This window comes from Drosophila nasuta, chromosome 3, assembly GCF_023558535.2.
Source record: "Drosophila nasuta strain 15112-1781.00 chromosome 3, ASM2355853v1, whole genome shotgun sequence".
Taxonomy (NCBI): Eukaryota; Metazoa; Arthropoda; class Insecta; order Diptera; family Drosophilidae; genus Drosophila; species Drosophila nasuta.
The window spans coordinates 4,037,760-4,060,082 of record NC_083457.1 but is presented as its reverse complement, the minus strand read 5'-3'; the positions used below and the strand labels follow the sequence as shown (position 1 = coordinate 4,060,082).

Genomic DNA, 22,323 nt, shown 5'->3' with positions numbered 1-22,323 from the left:
TACAGATGATTTGTCCCTTTCTCATTCGCACAAGCTTGGATAGTTAAAGTGAGCGTAAGAGTTTGCATATGCATGCCAGCGGTGTGCATGAAAAGGACAGACTGCAAGTTAAGAGTACCAGGCAGCGACAGCAAGCAGAGCAGCTTCGAACTGACGTTCGGCTTGAAGAAACTTGGCGTCTGAGTCGCACATGCGCAGCAGCTGATGCGAATGCTTGCTGACCTTGACCCTCAATCAGAGCGCACGATGAGCAGCAGTGCGGCGCAGCGCAGCCACAGCACAGCAGAGCACAATGCAGCGTGAGGCAGACAGACGGCTAAACGCGATGCGCCAGACGGGCGAAACTTGTTGCCAAGTGCAGCAAAGCAGACGACGCAGTCAAGTTGAAGTTTTACCCCCAAACCGCAAGCGTCGCCAGTCCAAGCAAACATATGTATGTGTGTATACTCGTGTACATGTGTTTGTGTCGCTTGCACCACCATTAGCAGCGCACGGCGACGACTGTACTTTTCTTAAAGAATCAGCACATCCACATACCATACATTGGTAAATGTGTGTACACTTTAATCGCACATCTATAGTTGTATGTGTGTACACTCGTAGGTATCGTTGCACAAGGAAGCAAAGGCAAAGAAAGCGTCGCAGCAATACACGCACACACACACACATGTATGCCGATGTTAACAGCAGTATGCTAGAGACAATGGCAATATTTTTGTTTTGCGAGAGTATGCGAGGGCACCTCCATCAAGCTGACTCAGAACACAGCACAAGAGAGTGAGTGAGAGGAGCAGAGAAAGAGAGACCATACCTGGCCATCAGCTGCCGCGCCATGTGTTCGCAAAAAAAAATCAGAAGAGGGCAGCTGCTGATATCCATTTTGCCGGCTCAAAGAGGAACAAGAACTGAAAAGACTAAACTGGTTAACCAGGCTGAATGTGGGAAGGGGACAAATTACGGGAACGGGAATTGAAGATCTTTTTACCCAAAAAAGTGAACATTAAGAAATAAAAGACATTGTATTTATGGGGTTATTATTATTATTTCTTTTGTCTCAAATCAGCAGCTCCAGCATTTTAATTTACAATTAAAAAAACAATCACAGTGATATTTGAATTTCTCATCATCTTCGTAGTTCGCCTTGTTTTTTCTGTCCTCGCACAAGTGAAAAAGTTTTTACAACTGAGTCTGTGTTTCATTTCATTAGCGTGTCGTCATTCATTCTTCTTCAATTTCCATCCTCATTATGCAGCTTTTTGCTTTTCGTCTACTATATGTATATATCTGCCATTGTTCGAGTCTGCTGTTCTTTCTTTTAGCTGCGCTGCTTAGCTTAGTTAGTTAGTTAGCCGTAGTAGCTTAGCTAACTGAACCAGCTAGAGATCTTGCTTGTTGATGATTGGTGTGAAGTGCAAAAGCTCGCCGGCCGCAGCTTTTATTGGAGTAACGTCTCTCTCTTGTATGTCTATCGCCTCTCCTCTCACTTTTGCTCTATCCGCTTGCTTCTGCATCAATTTTTTGTTGTTGTTTATCTTCTGCGTGTTGGAACTCCTAATAGGATACTTTGTAGTACATATTTATATATATATATGTATATATTACGTGTATGTGTTTTTTTTAATATAATTTTTTATCTTTTTGTTTAAGGTAAATTATATATTCTTATATAGTTGTTTGTTTTTTTCTTTTGTTATAATTGTAATTAGTAAATTCAAACACGTTTGCAGCATAATCGTAATATAGTTCTGATGTTCATTCTCTCTGCTATCTTGTATTGTGGAAGTAGCTACTAAATACAACGACGACGTCCGTCTGTCTGTCCCTCTCTGTCTTCAGCTCACAACTGCACCCAGGCAGTTCTCCATCGTCGTGTGCTTCTTCTTAGTCTTCATCATGTTTCATCTTCGACTGCAGGCTCAGAGCTTTGGAATTAGATGTACTGCTTAGATGATGGTTAAATATATGTAGTTGTGTGGGTGTAGGTGTTTGTATGAATGTTTGTATGTGTATATGGTGTGTTCGAGTTTGTATGTGTGTGGTGTTTTTAGGGATGTTTTCGTATGTGTCTGTTGATCTTGACTTGTTATTTTACTGATTGGTCGCTTCTTCTTGCTTTGCTGTTCTTTTAAGATGTTCTTGTTCTTCTTGTTGTTGTTTGGCTGGCAATTGATTTTTTCATTAAATTTTTTTCTTTTCATTTTTTTTTATTTGACAAAACATTTTCGTTGATTTTTTGAGAGAGAATAAGCGCTAGCGCCTATCTCTCCTAGTTCCGTCCGCCCTTCTCGTCGCATTCACGTCTCAGATGTCCGCTCTTGCCGCAGCCATAGCAAGTCTTTGATGTCTCCGGGCAGTTCTTGGAGATGTGTCCGGTGCGGTTGCACTTATAGCACGAGACATTTGCCGGTCCCGATCCGCGCTCGTTGACAGCCTCTGGGCAATTGCGCACCCAATGTCCGGGCTTGTTGCACCTGTAGCATGACGGATTGTCGGCCTGAGTGCAGTCCTTGGAGATATGACCAACGCCGTTGCAGCGATAGCATCGCTCGGCCTCCTCTGGGCACGCGCGTGCGAAGTGCCCAAATTGATTGCATTTGTAGCACTTTTCACGATTGCGACGCATGCCACCGCCGCCGCCGCCATCACGCATACCGCCGCCACCTCCGGGTCCACCACCTCCTGGTCCACCGCCGAGACTGCAGTCCCGGGCAAAGTGGCCCGGCCGGTTGCACTTGTAGCACGTGGCAGACATCGACATTGTACTGTACTTGACTCGATGAGTTAATTAGACAACTGTGTACAACTGAACTGCTAACCCACACGTTTCGAATCTCTCGGGACACACACACGAGCTAAGCTTCAGCTGCCTGCACGACCAAACTGACTTGCGTTAAATGCAAAATAAAAAAACTACAGGATATGCGAATTTTGCTCTCCGTAGTTTTTTCGACGCCAAAAGTTAAAATGGCTACCCCACAAAACTAGTACAATGGTATCGACAGAAATGTGGTATCGAGTATGGAAAAACGCCGCTGGACAGTCACACTACACCGCATACACAGGGATGCTTAGATTACAAAAATGCAACACTGCAACTACACGAGGCTTACATTGGTCTGAGACAAGGCAAAACGTGGCGAAAATTATCCAATTGTTCCACAATACTGTAAACAGGAATTGAATCGGCCTAGTAAGAGTTAAAATCATGTACTCCTAGGAACTAATGTTTTTTAAACAATATACATACATGCAATCACAATTTATTGATGTGCTGTGCAAGGATTTGTCATATTGTATGATTGACTCAGTCTAGAGATGCGCAACGTGTCATTTTCACGTACATATTTATGTATGTCACTATACTGAGCTTAAATATACTATATTATGATTTTATAATGATGTATCCGGCTGGCAACCGAGACGTATTGAGTTGGTGAGCATTCTATAAATAACAATAGTGTTAGGGTTATTTGTATTTTTATGCTTTGCTTTTCTTGCTATATTCATACCACTGTTCCTTGCATTGAGCTACCAGACTTGTTTACAATAGCCTTGCCACAAAGTGATAAGACTACAAGTTAGCAGCACGTATAACTTGGATTTTCCATTATCCATGAATTGATGGAAAACATCGATTTTTCGATTTTCTTATCGATTGAAAAGAAGTACAAACCGTGCAACATCAAAACTTCACATTTCTCTATATTTTTCAGATTACTTTTATATTTAATCAGATGCGTATGCGCATATGTGAAAATATGTGCCATAAATCTTTGAATTGTTTTTCAGCCATGTGATAATTTATCGAGGTGAAATTAAAATAAAGTTCACCACACGATATCTTCACGATAAGCCCGCGCCTCAAATATTAAAATTGGAAAATATCACCAGTCTTAAACTTCTTAATTTCTGGTTTAAAATTAAGTTACAAAAGTTTATTTACATTTTAAATAGATCATTTGCTTGAACTTAGTAGAAAGAGAAAAATAATTTTTCTCTTTTTCAATAATAAATGTATGCTATCTGCTGAATCTGCTGAAATATATCGATTTTAGCAAAACATCGATTTTAAGCAAGCATCCACAAACATTTCAAACGATGTATCGATAGAGTTATTCCCATCTCTAGTGACAAATCTTAAAATGATAATATAATTCAATCTTATCATATTGTTGGAAAAACATTAGACCTGTTGTGATATGCTAATTACTAGCGTGTAAAAAGTGTAAGTATTGCAAGAAAATAAGTGATGCTTAAAAGCAATTAGTTTTTGTGACCGATCAAACATGCATCCATTTAGACGTGTGCTTGTGTATGAGTGCGATATATGTACGGAAAATATACGTATATTCCCATTTACCAATGTATTAAACACCAGGAGCAAGCAAATATAGAAAATAAGTACATACCGCTTGTGAAGTAAATACATACGTGAATATAAAAAATGTTGATGTGATAAAAGCATTTAATATGCTTTATATTTCATGTTTTTGCGCATACAAGCGCACATGCATTCAAATATACATATGGATGTGTAAATGTTACATGTAGTAGTGTGCTTTAACTGGCTTCGTTTTGTGTTTCGAAATACATAAAAAATATTTGTATGGCAATATAAAGTCAACCAATCTACAATACAGTTATAATTTGCATCTTTTGGTGCTTTGTGTAAGTTGTTAGTGAAAATAAATAACTTGTACAATATTTACTGACAATAACAAATAGAATTGGTGATAAATTCCTTATTTATCGTCATCAGGGTCGCCGGGTGGGTAATCGGTACGTAATGACAACCGGCAACACATCCTCGGGTAATGGTACCGTGTGACCGCTACTTTTATTGTTGTAAAGGTATATTTTGAATTGAAGAATCTTTAGGTAGTATTTAAAAATATTAAATCGATTCTAAAGTGTAAAATATATTAAACAATTAATATAGAGACAAGAGACCTTCTATCTTGCTTTGGCAACGTGTTTATGTGTGTATTTAAGTGGTTGGCAAAGCTATTGTGTGAGTGCAAATTCTTGCAAGGTTATTCAAATACCATGTGTTGTAGGGTATAATTTAGTCGGTTATACATTAATGTATACATTACAATTTGCTTTACTTGTCATCAATCCAATAGTAATTGTGGACTGCTTCCATTTTTCAGATAGACAAAAGTCAAAATGTCGGTTCACTACAAGTTTAAGAGTACCCTTCATTTCGATACAATTACCTTCGATGGTCTGCATATATCGGTTGCGGATTTAAAAAAGAGAGATCATACAGCAGAAACGGTTGGGAAAAATCATCGATTTCGATCTTCAAATTACAAATGCTCAAAATAAAGAAGGTAAGTGCGACCTATTTATTTTGAGATTTTTACAAGTATTAACATTTTTTTTCTTATAGAATATAAAGATGATAACTTCTTAATACCAAAAAACACCACGTTGATTATTTCTCGGATTCCGATTGCACATCCCGTTAAAAAAGGATGGGATCCAGCCGCAGAAAATACAGTTGCAGCGGCGCCCACAAATAAGTCGGAGAATTTAAATATGGATCTGTTTAAAATGCAAGGAAGCGAAGAGGAAAAAAATTCAAGCTATGATGATGCAGAGCACTGCGGATTATGATCCTAAAACGTGAGTTTTAACAAGTATGCAAAATACAAAAGTTTATAGATTTTAAGGCTTTATAGCAAATAAACTGATGCTACTACCTTGAATACTTTATTCAGAATTATGATCATAGTCCTAATCTCTATCCATATGACAATACAATTTAGCCTGTTCGATAGTTAGACGGTGTGGCAAGATTTTATGCCATCTCTATTTCTACCATTTCTACCAAAATTTGTGTATCTGGTCTTTTACAATATCAGAAAAACAATAGTTGTAACGGATGCCTATGATATCAAAATAATATGGATGCCTATGATAATAATATTTAATCTTTGCGTAAACTATGTTATCATTAATACGAATACTATTATACTTTGTTATATACCTAATACGAATACTATTAAACTATGTTATATACTTAATATGAATACTATTTAGTTAATAATATTGATTAATTTTTAATATTTTTCCAGATACCATCGCATAAAGGGACAGTCGCAAGTTGGTGAGGTGCCGGCTTCTTATCGCTGTAACAAATGTAAGCGAGGTGGCCACTGGATTAAGAATTGTACGTTTGCTGGAGGGAAGGAACAATATGAAGTGAAGAGAACTACGGGGATTCCCCGCTCATTTAGGGGCAAGCCAGAAATGTAAGAATTAGGCCTTATTTATTTTATAGCTTCAAATTTCTAATGATTTTTTTTCGATATCAGATCAATTGAACCAGAGGCATCAAAATATTTAATGTCCACTGAAAAGGAGCAAGAAATCCCAGAAGATTTGATATGTGGAATTTGTCGGAACATTTTCGTTGATGCCGTTATGATTCCCTGTTGCGGAAGTTCTTTTTTGCGATGACTGTAAGAAAAATTCATTATTTAATTGTTTACAATTTTGATTGATAATATTTTATATTAGGTGTACGCACTTCGTTGCTGGAGTCGGAAGATAGCGAGTGTCCAGATTGTAAAGAAAAAAACTGTTCGCCGGGTTCTTTGATTCCAAATCGATTTTTGAGGAACTCTGTAAACGTCTTTAAAAATGAATCTGGCTACAAATTAGCCGCCTATAAACCTGGTAAGCATTTTTAAATAATAAGTAACGATATAGACCATTTATAATTCTTGAACTTTATAATATTGCAGTTAGCAAAGCAACTCCCCCAGCTGAAAAAAAGGAGGACGAAGTTGCAGCTGAGCTTCCGGAAGAATCAAGTCAAACACAGGATGAAGAACCTCAGAATGAGCAGGAGGAGAATAAACCAGATACAGAGGAAGAAGAGGACGAAGAAGAGGATGGAGGAGAAAATGATGCTCCTGAAGCCTCAAACATAAATAGTATTGACCCAATCAAAAAAAGATAATGATTCAGACTTCGAGGATAACATAACAATCAAAATGCCTCAAAAATTGATTGAAACTACCACAAATATGGCCGATGCCGTGAAAGAGGAGGTATGTTTTATTATTAGCGAAATTTTGAAAATGTATATTGTAAATAATCATTCCAATTCTTTCAGGCTATTCCTTCATATTCACAAAAGTCGCATGGCAATAACGTAATACAACGTCGTGATCACAATTATGAATATAAATCGGATTTGGATATGAAACCGCAAAGCAACTATCCTAAAAGTGATGTTAAGCAAGAGCGAAGCCTTTTGCCTACGCCAGTTGGCACTCATCATAAGCCGCAATATCCAAATCATAATATGAACGATCAGCGCGATAAGCCGGTAATGAATCCTGAGCAAGATCATCGCATGGGTATATATAAACCTCCATATATGCAAATGCCTCGATTACCGACAATGCATCAACATATGGCGCCTTACAATAATGGATATAATAATATACAACACAGGCCACCGATGAGGTGAGTGCAAATGAATTTTATTATTTATTCCACAGAGACATAAAAATAAACGTTTTTAAATGTGTGAAAATTACATAGGATAATATAATTATATTTTAGTTTGATTTTAATTTAGCAAAAAATATTGGGGAAAAAAATAAAATAATAAGTAAATTTTTGTTTTATATATGCAATGTCATTAGAAATTAATAAACATATTTCTAATCATATTTTCTTTTTTTCTAGTTTCGGTCATTATCAAAATCAACCTGTGCATCAAATAAATGCACCATATATTCCACCTGGAAACATGAATATAAATCCTTCGCAAACATTTCAATCATCGAATTTGGCTTCCATTTATCAAGGAGTTGCAGCAAAAGTTGGCACTGGGTAAGTTTCCAAAAATGTTGTGACTACAAACATTGAATAATTAAATAAAAATTATCTTTTTTTTGTAATGTCTGATAATTAACTGTACAATTCTATTTGCAGACTCATAGACGATCCACTTGAAGCGTTTAACAGAATTATGAAGGAGAAAGAAAAGCAAAAAGTGGAACGTCGGCGTAGTCCAGGCCATCACAGATCACGATCTCCTGGGCGACCGAGACATCGCTTCAAGTCCCCAATATATGACCGAGGTTCGTCCAGGGGAAATGAGCAATAAGGAGAAGCGACCACGATCTCGGGAACGGAAACGTGAATACAGTTATGAGCGAGGACGACCAAGTCGTCTTGTACGCCATTCAAGCCCTGGATCCAATTCACCAAGTGACAAGAAGAAGAGGTTATTCTATAAACTAAGATATATTCTTATATACTAGAGATTTAAAATAATTTACATTACATTATAATGTCTTCCACCCAAGACAACAAGACACCAAACACCTGGGATAATATTCTGTGATAAACCACACTACCAAAGAAACTCTAATTTAGCAGATTTTATACTTACATAAGAAGGGTATTTATGAAAATATCCTTATTCCGTTTTCATCCATACGACAGATGAGAAACGACATTATTTTAATGTGGATAGTAAATTGATCAAAAAAACGTAAAAAAAAAAACAAAAAATAAAATAATTTATGTGAATTATCTACTTCCCTGAGTTACCTGAATTTTAAATATTTAGGTAGAGAAGGATAAGTAATTTTTCGTTATTTCAGTAAGACTTCGTAATTTGGATAACATCGTTCACAATTAATTTATGAATATTCTACCATTTTATAAGCATATACTTTGATATACATAATTATTTTATCAGCATTTTGTTGACTTGTCTGTCGTCTGTCCGCGTGTGATATAACCTTCAACCTTTATAAAAGAGGAAATTTAAGTAATCTATTCTGTGAAGTTTTTAATGTTTTTTTGCATTAGGAATGTCACACAGAGCATGATGCTTGTACGTAAGGAACATATATTTTCTTGACCTTCATTGCATTATATATTATAATATCTTTAAATTAGCAAGGAGCTCACAACTAAAATATAGAATATGGGTATTAAAGAGAAAAATGAATAATAAGCTTTAATGACTTTTCTGCAGAATAATTGGAGCAGTTCTTGAAGGCATTAATCCTTTTCTGAAGTGCAGTTTATGGAATTTATCTGGAAAGGAGCCCTCTGTTCAAATTATCTATATTTTTTTTGTTTGCACGTACCAATTTTTTTAAGGAAGGATTTGATTTCAGGGATTCGATTCAGCGGATATATTCCTTTATTTCGTCTATATATCCAGATGAAAGACTTTAAAATTATTTATTTATTTATGACAGAGTTTTTCCTTTTCTTCTCCAAAATTCCTATCGAATTAAAAAGCATTAAACGGATAACGTTCATAATGGATAATCTGTTCATCTCCTGACAGCGTTTTTATGGTTTTGATATCGAATCCAATATTGACTGAAACGTTCACTTTTTTGTTGCAGTAAATTAAATAGAATGGGTTTTGAGTAAAGGCGTTTTAATAAACAAAATTCGCATAATTATCTAACTAATGTTGACGGTAATTACATTACATGTCCATTTAGAATTTCTTTCTTAGATGGATATCGTAAAACAAACTACACTTTTCCCAAAAAAAAAACCTGCCCCAATGTGTAACAAGTCAAATGGAAAATTTGTTTTCGCCGCCCATTATTCATTATTTTCCATTGAATGTTTTCATAAAATTTTATTTACTACTAATCTTTAATTGCAGGTATGTGCATCGACGTTCTCCATCGCCAAAACAAGGTCATAAACAGAGATTAAGAGAAAAGTCGTTGCCCAAACCTCTATATGGATCGAAACCAGATACTGTGGAACCGCCGCCGCCTGGTTTTGAATCGTTGCCGATTGAAAACATTGCTGATAATGATAGAGACCGAAACAATAAGCCTGTTGATCATGATATCGTCAGGCATGCAGAGGACGATCATCATTCGCGAAAGAGACAAAGACCCTCCAGTAAGACTCTGGATACCAAAACCGATGAACATAGTTCCAAAAGCCTTACGCCACCCTCAAAGTCAAAGACTGCGAAAATTGCAAAAATCGAAGGTCCTGATTTGGTTGATAGATCTCCAAAAACACCTGAGAGAAATGAAAAGGATTCCCATTCGATGGTTATGGACAAGCACCAGAGCGAGCTGTCATTTGATCCGGAAAATAAAACGAATATTGTAAAGCCACATGATCGTTTAGAGACTGGCAGTAATACAGGAAAAGAAAATAATCTGCAGTCGAAAGATCGGAAAAAGAAGAAAAAGGAAAAATCGGAACGCAAGAAAAACAAGAAAGATAAGAAGGAGAAGGATAAGGAGAAGGAGAAAAGGGATAAAATTAAAAAAGTCTACTCAGAAAGCGTTGAGTCAGCATCCGCGTCTGAGAAAGGCTTGAACCTCGATGCCCCAATGGATCCATGTAATGAAAGTGCTGAATTTAATTCAAATGATATACTGCAAAATATTTCGGATTGCATTGAGCTTGATACATCAAAACGAAATGATTCAATTCTTAGCATCGAGGTGACAGATCACGATTTAAATAGAGAACATAATTCCTCAATTCATGAAATGAATGATGTTAAAATTTCAAAGTGGGAGTTAGATGATAGTAATTTAAACAGTAATTTTTTAGATCCCAGTAGAAAAGTGTCCTGTAATAAAATGCAAGATCATTCGGAAATAACATCTGATGTTCTTCGTAAAGCGGAACATGCAATTTTTGCAAAAGCTATTAACGCTATACGACCGGTCGAGTTTAAAGTCGTCATTGATGCGAAGCGCAGTAGCAAAGATCGTTCCATTACAGTAAAACCTGATCATAAGGATCGTGACCGTGAACGTGATCGTGACCGTGATCGTGAACGCGATCGTGAACGCGATCGTGATCGTTCTCATTCCCCAAAGGCTAGCATTAATAAATCCGTCAAAGAAAGGCTAGGGAATAAAGTTGTTAACGAACGCAATTACTCATCAGATCGCTCGAAGAATGATCGCGATCGTCGGGAGAACTCGGAGAGAAAGTCAAGTCGCGACCGATACAAATACAGTTCTTCAAGTTACAGCTCCAGAAAACGTGAGAAGGATTCCAAAGAACGTGTTGTGGCAATTGAAAGGAGATTTGACGATCAACGAAATCGTAAGTCGACTGAAAGGGAAGTGATAAGTATATCACGCAGAGATTCAAATTATTCGGATTCCAACAAATATAAATCCCAAAACAAGGACAAGTCATCAACATCTGGCACAAAAAGTGATAAGCGAAATTATGAATCAGATCGAAGCCCTTATAGGAGAGCCAAATCAGGAGAATCCCGCTTGATTGCGTCAATTGCTTCGAGGCCATCAAAGCCCGTTCGTCCAGATAACCCTTTCCGAAAGTTTGACGAGAACAATTCTTCTAGTAATAAGGTATCAAAATTCGATAATTCTTTGAAGCGGGATGGTACTTCTCAATCTTCAGATCAAGGCGACAATAAGAGAAGAAAAGATAAAAAACTCAAAAAAGAAAAGACCTTAAAAAAGGCTTCGTCGACAGAATCGGTAAAAAGTGATAAGCGAAAAGATGTAAAAAGTAAAAAAAAAAATAAAATACTAAAAAAAAAGAAAAAGTCCAGAAAGTAAGTTTTTGAATATCACAGCAGAGAAGTCAGCGCGAAAAAATTACTTAAAATATATGATATACGATATTAATAAAAGAAAATACAACCAATATTGTAAATGAAAAATCGTGTCTTTTTTTCATTAATTTCAAGGAATAAATAATGCGAATTTAATTTTATTTTGTATTTATTTAAGTTGATTCAATTTTTGATTATTATTTACGAAACTGGGACCAGAATGAAGTTAGAATGCTTCAAAGAGGTACAATAAAATATTAAAATGCTTTAGGGCGTTTTAAAAAATTTTCTTGCATACTTTGTGGGGCCGTTTTTTCAAACAAACTTGCAAAAGTACGCAACAAGATTTTTATTTTACAGATTGTCATGAATATTCAGGTTTTTGTATGTATTTAGGGGCGGCTTACATAATTATGTAAGTTCGTTAACTATTGCATAATATTTAAATATTTACACTTTCTATGCGCCGCCTAATAATCCAAACATTAATTCGATAGAAACAGGAATTGAAAAGAAATGTATAAAACACGTTTTCAAACGACTGCAAATCAAAAAGCTCAAATCACAATGATGATAAATATTTTGAGAAAGATGACAATCGTGTGCAGTTGACGCCGCTGTTGTGGGGGGGAGTCTTAATATATTCGTTAGTCTTATACTGCTTTATGATACACATGTAAGTATAGTATGTATTTAAATGCATACTGAATGTTTTTTTTACTGGCTACTTACATAAATATACCGACGACAGAGCAGTGCGAGTGCATACATACTTGTATTACTGCTGCAAAAACCACTCTCACTTTCGTTAAGCACAGTAAACGAGTTCCACTTTTGCTCTCGTGTGTGGTGAGTTTCTGCGGTGTGTTGTAAAGCTACGATTTGCTGTTCCGTTAATTAGGGCCGAACTTTCAACAAGCTGCATTGTAGCTCAGACAAATCGAGATCTAAGCACGTCTCGTATACAGAAAAGTTTCACCTACGGTTATGTTCGGTTGTGATTTATTTAATATCACCAGCGGGGAAAAAAAAGGAAACAGAAAAACATTATAATTCCTCATGTGCAATTAAGTGTGTACCACCACCAAACAACGACACTCCACTATAATAAATAAAAACTAAAATAAAAAAGTCTTTTCGACATCCAACATCGGATGGACCAATCGAGCTGAGCGTGCAGAAATTTAAATAAGAGAATGTGCATGTGAAGGCATGTTGTGTACATATTATTAAACATATACACATCCATACATACATACATGTGTACATAAAACAATTCACAACTTGTGCTTCAAAACATTAAACACTCCATAAAGGTCAAACTGGAAAAAATATGTTGTAATCAAAACATTGAAATATAATTGTTGTGCTCTTATATCAATTGTATGTATTTTTTGTACTAGTGATCATCAAAGCATCTCGTCTAAGAGGCATTCGATTTAAAAATTTGAAACGCATATTGTGTATGGTATAATTTGATTAAAACCTATTAACCAATTAACAATGCAATCCGTGTTGATTAACATACTACATATACTTCGTATTAAAGTGTCTTCTCGCAAATTCATGAAATATTTGATTTAATTGCATACATACACAATACACTTAGATATCCATCTATCTTTCTTTCTCTTTGTTTATTTGTTTTGTGTTATTTTTTGGTATTTCTAATTTGAAAGTCAGTTGAATCATTGTTTTATGACAAAGGGGCCGAAGAAAGGAGAGTACATACATGCATGAGAGTGTGATTGTGAATGAGTGTGTGTACCATATATAAACAACAACACAGCGTGACTGCAAATTATCTATAACTTAACTTAACTTAATAACTCAACGAAACAAAATACGGCCAGAGTCCGAGTTGGCCTGGCTACAACGTGGACCGTCGTCGTCGTCATCGTCGTCGTCGCCGTCGTCGTGGTAAAATGGCAATGGTAGCCTTCCAGACGCGGTTCAGTGGCCGGCTGTCTGCCACAACGGCCATTCTGCTGATCGCAAATATCGTCTACTCGACAACCACCAGCACACATTATTCGGGCGTTGCGGCGGCAACCAGCAACTCCAATTCCAACTCCAACTCCAACTATGCTGCTGCTGCTGCTGGTGGCGGCGCTCTGCGCTCCATTGCAGGCAATGGAAATTCAAATCTACGCTTGGCGTTGCCACGAACGAGCGCCAGCCAAATAAATAGTGGCGGAGGCGGTGGTGGTGGTGGAGGGGGCGTCGGAGGGGGTGGCGCTGCTGCAAGCTTTAAGCTTGCTGCAAAAACGTTAAACTCAACGCGCAATGGAAACTTGCGAACAAGGTAAGGTTTTTTTTCTCTTAGTTTTATTTTATATGTATTTCTTTAAATTTTCGATTATGCTGCATAAGTATGTAAATCGATGTACGTTTTACACACACGTTTGCAAATCTTTTTTATTTTTCGTTTTTTGTTTTGTTTTACGTCTTTTTATTTTCACACAATTTTATAGCATTGATAGTGAAGCTGCATTAGTTGCCCCACAGGGGGAGACACAGTAGTTAAGAGTGGCCCCAAGCTTGGCCTGGCATCGTAGGTACAGTGAACGCTCGAATAGTTGAACGTTGTAGTGTTTACAACTTTTTATGACTGAACAGTCTTAAAGCTAGCTTAATTTAATGAAACATATTTTTAAAAAATCTGTAATCAGTAAGACTTTGTTAATTTCCCTAGAAAACAAATCTAGGAATCTGGTACTATTCAAATATAAAATCTTTTTAAATTTTAGTAGTATGATTTTTTGTGTAACTTAAAAAAAATAGTTAACCAAAAAAGAAAAACTCGATGATAGCCTTAAAGAGCTGACGTTTGATAGTACTGGCATTATTTACAGCTTTAATTAAATATTTATGATAGACATGATAGTATAAAAACATTGCATTTCAATACTAAGTTTTGAACATAGTAAATCAATACTAATATGAAATACTTACGATTATTTACAACTTCTTGCGATGTCAATTGGATCATGCCGTTTTAGTCCTCCTCTTAAGGACATTCCTCAACTCTTACGTATTAAAATATGTATAATTTATAGTACTATTCAGTGCAGTATTGGGGTTTAATTAATTCACCACAGCGAGTGTGCACTGTTTGTGAGCTTTTGTGTGAAATCAAATGGTCAAAACAAAAGATTGCGGCAACAAACTGGTTTTTGCACACTGGTTAACTGTAGTTTCCATAAACACACACACAAACTATTCGTATGGCTGTGGCTATGGCTATGAATGAATGAAAAAGAAAATAAGCAACAACTATTCATTACATCTCTGCAGATACATTTACTTGTAAGATACTCGTACTCGCACTCGTACCTCAACTCGTGTACTCGTAATTCAATGCGTTTTATTCCATGCAACTCGTTTTGTTAATCACCATCACAATACCCGTATCGTACTCAACTCGCATATAACTTATCTGTCAAGTTATTGTTATAGATAATGTTTAAACAAATACAGCACAACAAGAAAATAACAAAAGCTGCAAAGTAAGCTTCTACAGATTAACGCAGACAACAGACCTCAGATATTTTGCCATATACTCGTGTTCAATTTCGAGTAGATTCCAGTGGAAAACAGAGCAAACTTGGGAGGGAGACCTTCTACTACTACAAGTTATTGCAATCCCTTGTAGACAACTTTTGCTAAATAAATTATGCTTATTATTTGTTAAATAAAATACGCAAAATTACGTTACAGATTTCAATAACGCTGGGTCAGAAAACTTTAATAAGTCAGGGTCATTCATTGTTGTTGGTTCTGAGTTACTTTTCGCACGCGCTACGCTCTAATCTTGGTACAAAAATGAAAAAGAGTTTGCTATGCCTAGGCGAATGATGAACTGAAATTAAGCGATTGACGAAATGTTTAATAGTCCTGTTGTAATCGCTTTACGATTGATTATAGTGTTGGATTATCCACACGTTTATAATTGTCGCTCATAGATGATGCTGATTACAGGGTATGCAGCATTTGTGCATGCACCGTGGAGGCACTGGCAATGGCTTGGCTTGTTGATTGGCTAGCACACAGCACCACTAACTGGTGGAAAACCGGTCTGTTGTGCCCCGAGAGTGTGGGAAATGGGCAAATAAAGCCAAACTGCTGTTTACGACCAAAGTTGCTTGCTTGGACCAAAGTGAATGTGATGCAAATTATTAAATTTTTGTAACTCCAAAGCCAAAGCTTATAAATCGCAGCTAATCTAAACAATACCTTTCTTTCAAATGCCCTTGCACCAATTCATTTCCGAACAACATTTGCGCGGTTGCCACATAAAAACTACTTTTTTTTTGGTGTACCTACAATATTTATTTGTTGTGTCATTTTGTAGCATATAAAACAATTTGATTTGACGCAATTCTTCAGTACTAGATTAATTTAACGAGTGACAAAGGCGACTAAAATAGTAGCTCCGGGATTAATCGCAAATCTTTTTAAAATCGTTCTCATGTTATGTTATGTAGCTAAAGATTTCTCCATATATAGCAAAAGAATTATTGTCTCTTTAGTATTCAATATTAATATGTTAATATGTTCTTAAACAGTTAGAACTTGTTTTGGCTATAAATTCTTTTTATATCATTCAATTATTTGGCTAACGGAACATGTGCGAGACTGCTTTGGTTTTTTTTTTTCGTTTCTTTTTTTCGTTCTTTTTGCTTTGTGGTCAAGTTACGCAAGCATTCAGGCCGGAAAGAATTACTGACGTTCAAACCAGGATACATGCAAATAATTGATAAATGCATAAAATTTACATTGATTACTTAATTAGCATCATAAGATCATTTTTTATTAGACTGACAGAAAGACAGGGTACAATGTAGTCGAGAAGTCTTTGCATAATGCTGCAAAACAAAAAACAATACAAAACTTTCATTTGTAGTTAGATGAGAACAATTGCTGATGATTGTTCTTATCGAAGATCTCGTTTTAAGAATTTAGTTGGGTTTGTCTTATTCAAAATATGTTATTGAATAATTTAAGCACCTATATAATGGACGCTAAATATTGCATTTCTGAATAATTTTGACAGCACAATCATTTTTATTTTTATAGTAAAATTTTATTGAACAATAAGGGGTTTGGCTTAACCAGTTTTTTTTAAATCAAGTAAAATGAATTTCTTATGAAACATGCAACTCGAAATAACACGCGTCTGATAAATCATTTGGCGTGAAAATAGCCAAATTGACAACACTGCCACATGCCTCATAACTTATTCAATCGACCTTGCATTGCGTTTAATCTATTCTAGAGAGCAACAATTGCTAAGCATATTTGAAATAATTATCACAACGCTCGAGGGTAAATTGAAGCGGATCGATAATCTGGGTCGATCCGTTGAAGATTTGATGGGACACATTGAGACCTTGGAGCATCGTGTTACCAACAATGTTGAAAAAAACGGAAGAGGCACTGTCGAAATTAAGCAGTTTGGATTCCAAACTTTCGAATGTCGTTTACATATTGCCCGAAATGGGAGCTCAATCGGTTGATGGGTTTCACGTGCCAAAGACACCAAACACCGCGTCGACCGCCTCATCCTCCTCACCCACATTTCAACTCGATAGCCGGCTGGTGAAGTTGGACCAGAAAGTTAGCGACATTGATAGCAAACTGGAGGTGCTCAAGACCCAAATCGACAACAATTTCTTGCAAGTGGACGACTTCAATGCCGAGGCAAGCGAGAAGAAGCCAATCACCATGAATGTTGTTGAGATTACAAAGGCAATGACGGCCGAGGTGATGTCCCATGTCTCAACGGAAGTCAATCAATTGCGTGACTCCACCGACAACATTGACAAGAAGTTGCAATTCCATATAAATATCGAATCCGAAAACATTGGCCGCATGTTGCGCATGATGAACGACATCCACGATGCGGTTGTGGATCATCATGAGCAAAACAGCGGCTACAATGTGACCACGACTGCTTTCCCCGCAATTAAATCCAGCAAAATTGATGCGCTGGTCAAGCAGATGCGTCCCATGGTCTCCGTATCGGAGAAAATGGATGAAGTGTGGGACGTTGTTGTGGGCACCAAATCATCCGTCGACCATCTGCTGCCCAAATCGGATGCGCTGCTCACGCAAACACAGCGGCAAGAGCGCGCTATTGGCGAAATACATCAGGATCTGAAAGCCAAGACCAATTTGATCATCAACAATTTGGACATGGTGGAGAAGCGTTTGAAGAAACAGGAGGATGATGTGCAAGTGCTTGCCCAGCGACCAAGCAATGCAGATCTCTTAGGCGATCCCACCATCGATCGACTGGTCGAGTACGACCCCAGCAGGTTGGCTTTCTGATTAATCCAAACGTTCTCCTATTACCTATTTCTATAATTTGCTGTTGAATTCCACTTGTTTACTAGATATTCTGTTCTTGACGAGACTCTGACCGACTTGAATGAGCCACCCACGACGCCCTCAACGACAGCACGCACTACTGCTACAACTGCGAGCAATAGCTCGACTACAGCATACCCGACCTTGGGCACTCCCACACCCGCCATGTCTGCGAGCAGCCAGTCAAACTCTTTTAGTTCCAATATAAATAATATTCTGGGTTTCTCCTCAAACGCAACACTGACGACGGCGGCAACGACTGGCTCCTGGAATGCCACGCCCACAAAATCAGCCTTCCGAAAGGGTGGCATTATCTTTCCGAGTGTCAAAAATAAACCGGCCGTAGTCAACAACACGTTTACCAGTGACATTTTTACTCTAAAGGATGTGAAGGTAAGACAAACTAAAATTTCAGATTTGTATTATACTACTAACAATGCTTGAAAGTTGTATATAAAAAGTATATTTCTAATCTTCTTAATTAATAAATAATTTAAGTCGAAGAGAAAGAAGCCCAAGTATTTATCGCCTTATTATGCTCTAGGTTAAAACCTGTTTCGCCAAACGAATATACGATAAATAGCAATATATATGCAGTATATTCCAGACATTAATAATGATACTATATTACCGGTGAAGAGTTTAGTTAGCAACAAATACAAACACCCACCCAATACCTACATACAGTCTGATATTATGAATCCTCGCTTCTTTGCCACGTTTTCGAAATTGTTTTACCAAAATTGTGATGTGATCTTAAAGTGAACATTGTCTTTATTTACTTTAGAAATATTTGTACCGCAATGTGCTCTATATGCTATATAGATATCCTATTAAGTTCCATTTATTTGTAGAAAAGTACATAAAATACGAAACCGAAACGCGTCAAATGTTTCTTCACTTACATTTCTCTAATATCTTGTAAAAGTATATCAATATGGTGGATGTGTACAAACTATGATAGATTCTGGAATGAGTGATGAAGGGACACTAAAGCTACAATCAATGTAATCAGTGGACATAAATACTTCGATAAATATAGATGTAAAAATCTACATGTTAAGATGATTCCAAAGAGCTTTAGAGTTCGTCTCTAAGTTGCTTCTCCTTGCAGGTGCAAGTGTGGCTAAAGTTAAGTTTCTCCATGTCGGGAAAGACATCGACTGGTGCTATAAGACGCGTGCTCCACTCTTTAAACAATACCATGTGGTAACAATAGATATGTTGTGGCATGAGATTCTCCTCAACGAATGCGCGTGCTGTCGACACGATTTCCTTAACGCGCGACTCGTTTTCTTTGGCCCATGTTATTTTTTCGATTACATCGCTCAAATCACGCTTGATGGGTACAAAATGCTTGTAGGCAACCAGCTTGCTGTAGAAATGTTCGTAATAATGCGAATCTTGTTTAAAGACCAGGGAACCGCCAGCCAGTAAATAGGGTAGACGATACGCTGCAACAGCTCCATCGATATTTAGCTGATATTTGTACTGCAAATAATACAAATTATTACATAATTGTTGTTTTGTATTGTATTGTTAATTGTTACAATCGCAATTAACTCGTTATTCGTGTGTTACGTACTCTGAAAAAATCCATGAACGAAATGTGCGGCACCTTTGGACCGTATTTATCCTCCTCATTGCGAAAGAAAAAGAAATTGGTTATTGACGCATTGATCAGGTCTGGATACTTTCTAGCGAGATCAATCAATTGCAAGCGCTCTCGTCGTGAGTCCCGGCCTCGAAAGAATGCCTTCTCCTCTTTGGTCTCCCAGGGATATTCACTCTTCTGCACCGACAACATGTCCAGCATAACCCGTCCCATATTCTCAATGGTGGACTCGGTAATGTCATATGTCGGCAATGTTATGTCGTAGGTGTCATCACTGCCACACCAAGAGAAGATCGGATACGGACCCGAGGTGCGCTGCTGCCCGCCTTTCTTCGACAGCGGCCAATCGCCGAGATTCAAGTAGAACTCCATGTCTGGCAAGTAGACAACGCGTGCCAAGGCCGACAATGTAGCATCCATGAACATCTTGAAGCCCGTGTATTTGCCATAGCACTTGCGCCAAACTTCCTGGTTCTTGACCACGTAATGGCACAACGAGATACTCTCGGGGGCATTGTAACGCTTCAATAGATTATCGCGTATGGCACTGAAATTGACGCGCTTGAATGAATGCAAGTCCCAGGCGATCTGTTTGTCCGCCGAGAAATCGGAACAATCATTGTTGAGCAGCCACAGATTGAGTTCCTGTGGACAGTAGCAACGCTCCGAGTAGACCTTGTTGCGTATAAAATAGGGGGATTGTGCCACATGCGAATTATTGTATTGCACATCAATCTCCACATTTTCACACCAATCACCAATCGTATAGCGGACAATATTTGAACCATCGCCTCGATCAATAATATTGATGTTGGAGCGGCATTTTCCATGCGGCGAATTGCCTTTTATTTGCACTTTGAACTTTGCATTCGTAGGGGATGAAAACCTACAAAGAAAAGGCGGTCATAACAATGTTTTGCATTAATTATGCATTCGATGATTGTTTACTTTTTTCCGCTCTCGTCGACTGCATGGATGAAGAAGTATCGAGCCGGCAGCACAATGTGATCGGGCTTAAGTCCAGGCCCCCAAACTAAACTTTTCTTCACATCGACAACTTGTTCCTTGCAGAGTGTTAATCGCAAGTTAAATATAAATGTAATATACAATATTTGCAACAACATTGAGATTCGTTTTATTTACACTAAAATGTTTGTAAGTGAGACCAGCTTTACAAATATCAATTACCTGAGTTGAAAAAATACTGTCATCAATGTTCTTGGGCGCCATCTTTTAACCCTTATGCTGCTCAAATGAAGCATTCTTGCTTATACTCCTGAACAAACAAACTATATTTTTAAATTTAAATGCATGTATCCAAATGGTAAATGTTGTAATTTAAGGGACTTTTCTTTTACCATACTTATATTTTCGTAATTTTTTCATTTAGGGTTTCTCTTGTGTGGACATTTTAAATGCTGGAATGAAACAGTCGGGAGTGTTTTACCTGCAAATCCGTGGAACAACTTACTGGTTTTTTAAAGGTGTATTGTGAACAGAACATTTCGGATGGCGGTTGGACGGTAAGTGCTTTATTAATTTTGATTTTAATGTACATTTCTTAGAGAAATTTAAACTCATAGGTCATTCAACGACGTGATGACTTTGGGGAACCACGCGAAAATTTCAACCGTGATTGGGCGGACTACAAAAATGGATTTGGCGAGCCGGCAAAGGAATTTTGGTTGGGCAACGAAAACATTTATATGCTGACAAATAACGAAGAATATGCACTGCGAGTCGAATTAGAAGACTTTGAGGGTAACAAGCGGTAAGTAATTTTAAAAAATAATTTTAAAACCATTTCAAAATTGTATTTTTTTTATTTGCAGATACGCTCAGTACTCTCATTTTAAGATACACTCTGAGGCAGATTACTACAAGCTTGAAATCGATGGATATGAAGGAAATGCTGGAGATTCGCTAAATGATCCATGGTATGGCTCAAATAACAGTCCATTTTCAACTTACAATAAAGACAACGATCGAAGCTCACTCAACTGTGCAAGCATGTTAAAGGTAGTTACGTTTTTATTATTCCCAGATCAGCATGAAATTTACAAAAGTAATCGTTTATATTTTAGGGCGGCTGGTGGTGGAAATCATGTGGGCGTGGACTTAATGGACTCTATCTGCATGATCCTCAGGACTTGACTGCGCGCCAGGGAATCGTTTGGTTCCGCTGGCGGGGCTGGGATTACACATTAAAGAAGGCAACGATGATGATTCGTCCTCGGATGCCCCAGCCACAAAGTATGACCTTAGGCCCAGTGACTGCAACATAGAATTTCTTGCATCATTTTAAACATTTAAACGTTTAATTACTTGAGAGAAGAATTTCTGGTAGGTTATTATTAAATATCCGCCCATATAATAGCGAATGATGCATAATAGCAAATTTTATTGACAAGCATTCTGTTATTTTAATTGTTTATCATTTAAAAATAATAACTTATTTTTTAATGTTGTATTGAATCGACATACAAGCAAGCTAGTTAAATCTCTTAAAATTGTGTAATAACGTTATAAGTATTAATCTTAAAACGCCGCAATCATCCCATGTAAACTGTAAATAAATTCACTGTTGTTCTGTTTGTATTTAATGTATACAAATCAAATCATCCTGACATCATTAAAATGATTTATTCACAATCGTAAGTAATATACTATACCTGTACAATAAAATCAAAAATTGTAATTAGCGGGCTTTGTTTGTGGGGTTTTTCTTAAATCGATAAATGGAAATCACAATGATCGAACC

At 37.1% G+C, this 22,323-nt stretch overlaps 4 protein-coding genes across 4 annotated transcripts; 2 read left to right on the top strand and 2 right to left on the bottom strand.

The window, feature by feature from the left end:
• Positions 1-1,022: 1,022 nt before the first annotated feature.
• Positions 1,023-3,004, bottom strand: LOC132793406 (CCHC-type zinc finger nucleic acid binding protein). Its single transcript, XM_060803322.1, has one exon. It carries the CDS (start codon positions 2,756-2,758, stop codon positions 2,267-2,269), a length of 492 nt encoding a protein of 163 aa, XP_060659305.1. The 5' UTR covers positions 2,759-3,004; the 3' UTR covers positions 1,023-2,266.
• A 1,109-nt stretch (positions 3,005-4,113) lies between these two features.
• LOC132793296 (uncharacterized) lies at positions 4,114-11,731 on the top strand. Its single transcript, XM_060803090.1, is given in 15 exon segments — positions 4,114-4,225; positions 5,154-5,253; positions 5,255-5,336; positions 5,396-5,580; positions 5,582-5,631; positions 6,084-6,260; positions 6,324-6,456; positions 6,458-6,470; positions 6,529-6,687; positions 6,756-6,961; positions 7,130-7,485; positions 7,711-7,857; positions 7,960-8,128; positions 8,130-8,254; positions 9,671-11,731. Coding segments are annotated over 14 exon segments (3,795 nt in total). The 5' UTR covers positions 4,114-4,225; positions 5,154-5,169; the 3' UTR covers positions 11,580-11,731.
• Positions 11,732-12,531: 800 nt separating this feature from the next.
• On the top strand, positions 12,532-22,240 carry LOC132793404 (fibrinogen alpha-2 chain). The gene is given in 10 exon segments (XM_060803320.1): positions 12,532-12,646; positions 13,255-13,880; positions 16,854-16,995; positions 16,997-17,895; positions 17,974-18,340; positions 20,953-21,036; positions 21,038-21,085; positions 21,146-21,333; positions 21,395-21,581; positions 21,647-22,240. Coding segments are annotated over 9 exon segments (2,496 nt in total). The 5' UTR covers positions 12,532-12,646; positions 13,255-13,500; the 3' UTR covers positions 21,848-22,240.
• On the bottom strand, positions 18,696-20,731 carry LOC132793405 (protein O-glucosyltransferase 2-like). Its single transcript, XM_060803321.1, has 3 exons — positions 20,511-20,731; positions 19,533-20,448; positions 18,696-19,438 (listed from the first exon to the last, which is right to left on the bottom strand). Exons 1-3 carry the CDS (start codon positions 20,684-20,686, stop codon positions 19,028-19,030), a joined length of 1,503 nt encoding a protein of 500 aa, XP_060659304.1. The 5' UTR covers positions 20,687-20,731; the 3' UTR covers positions 18,696-19,027.
• Positions 22,241-22,323: the final 83 nt, after the last annotated feature.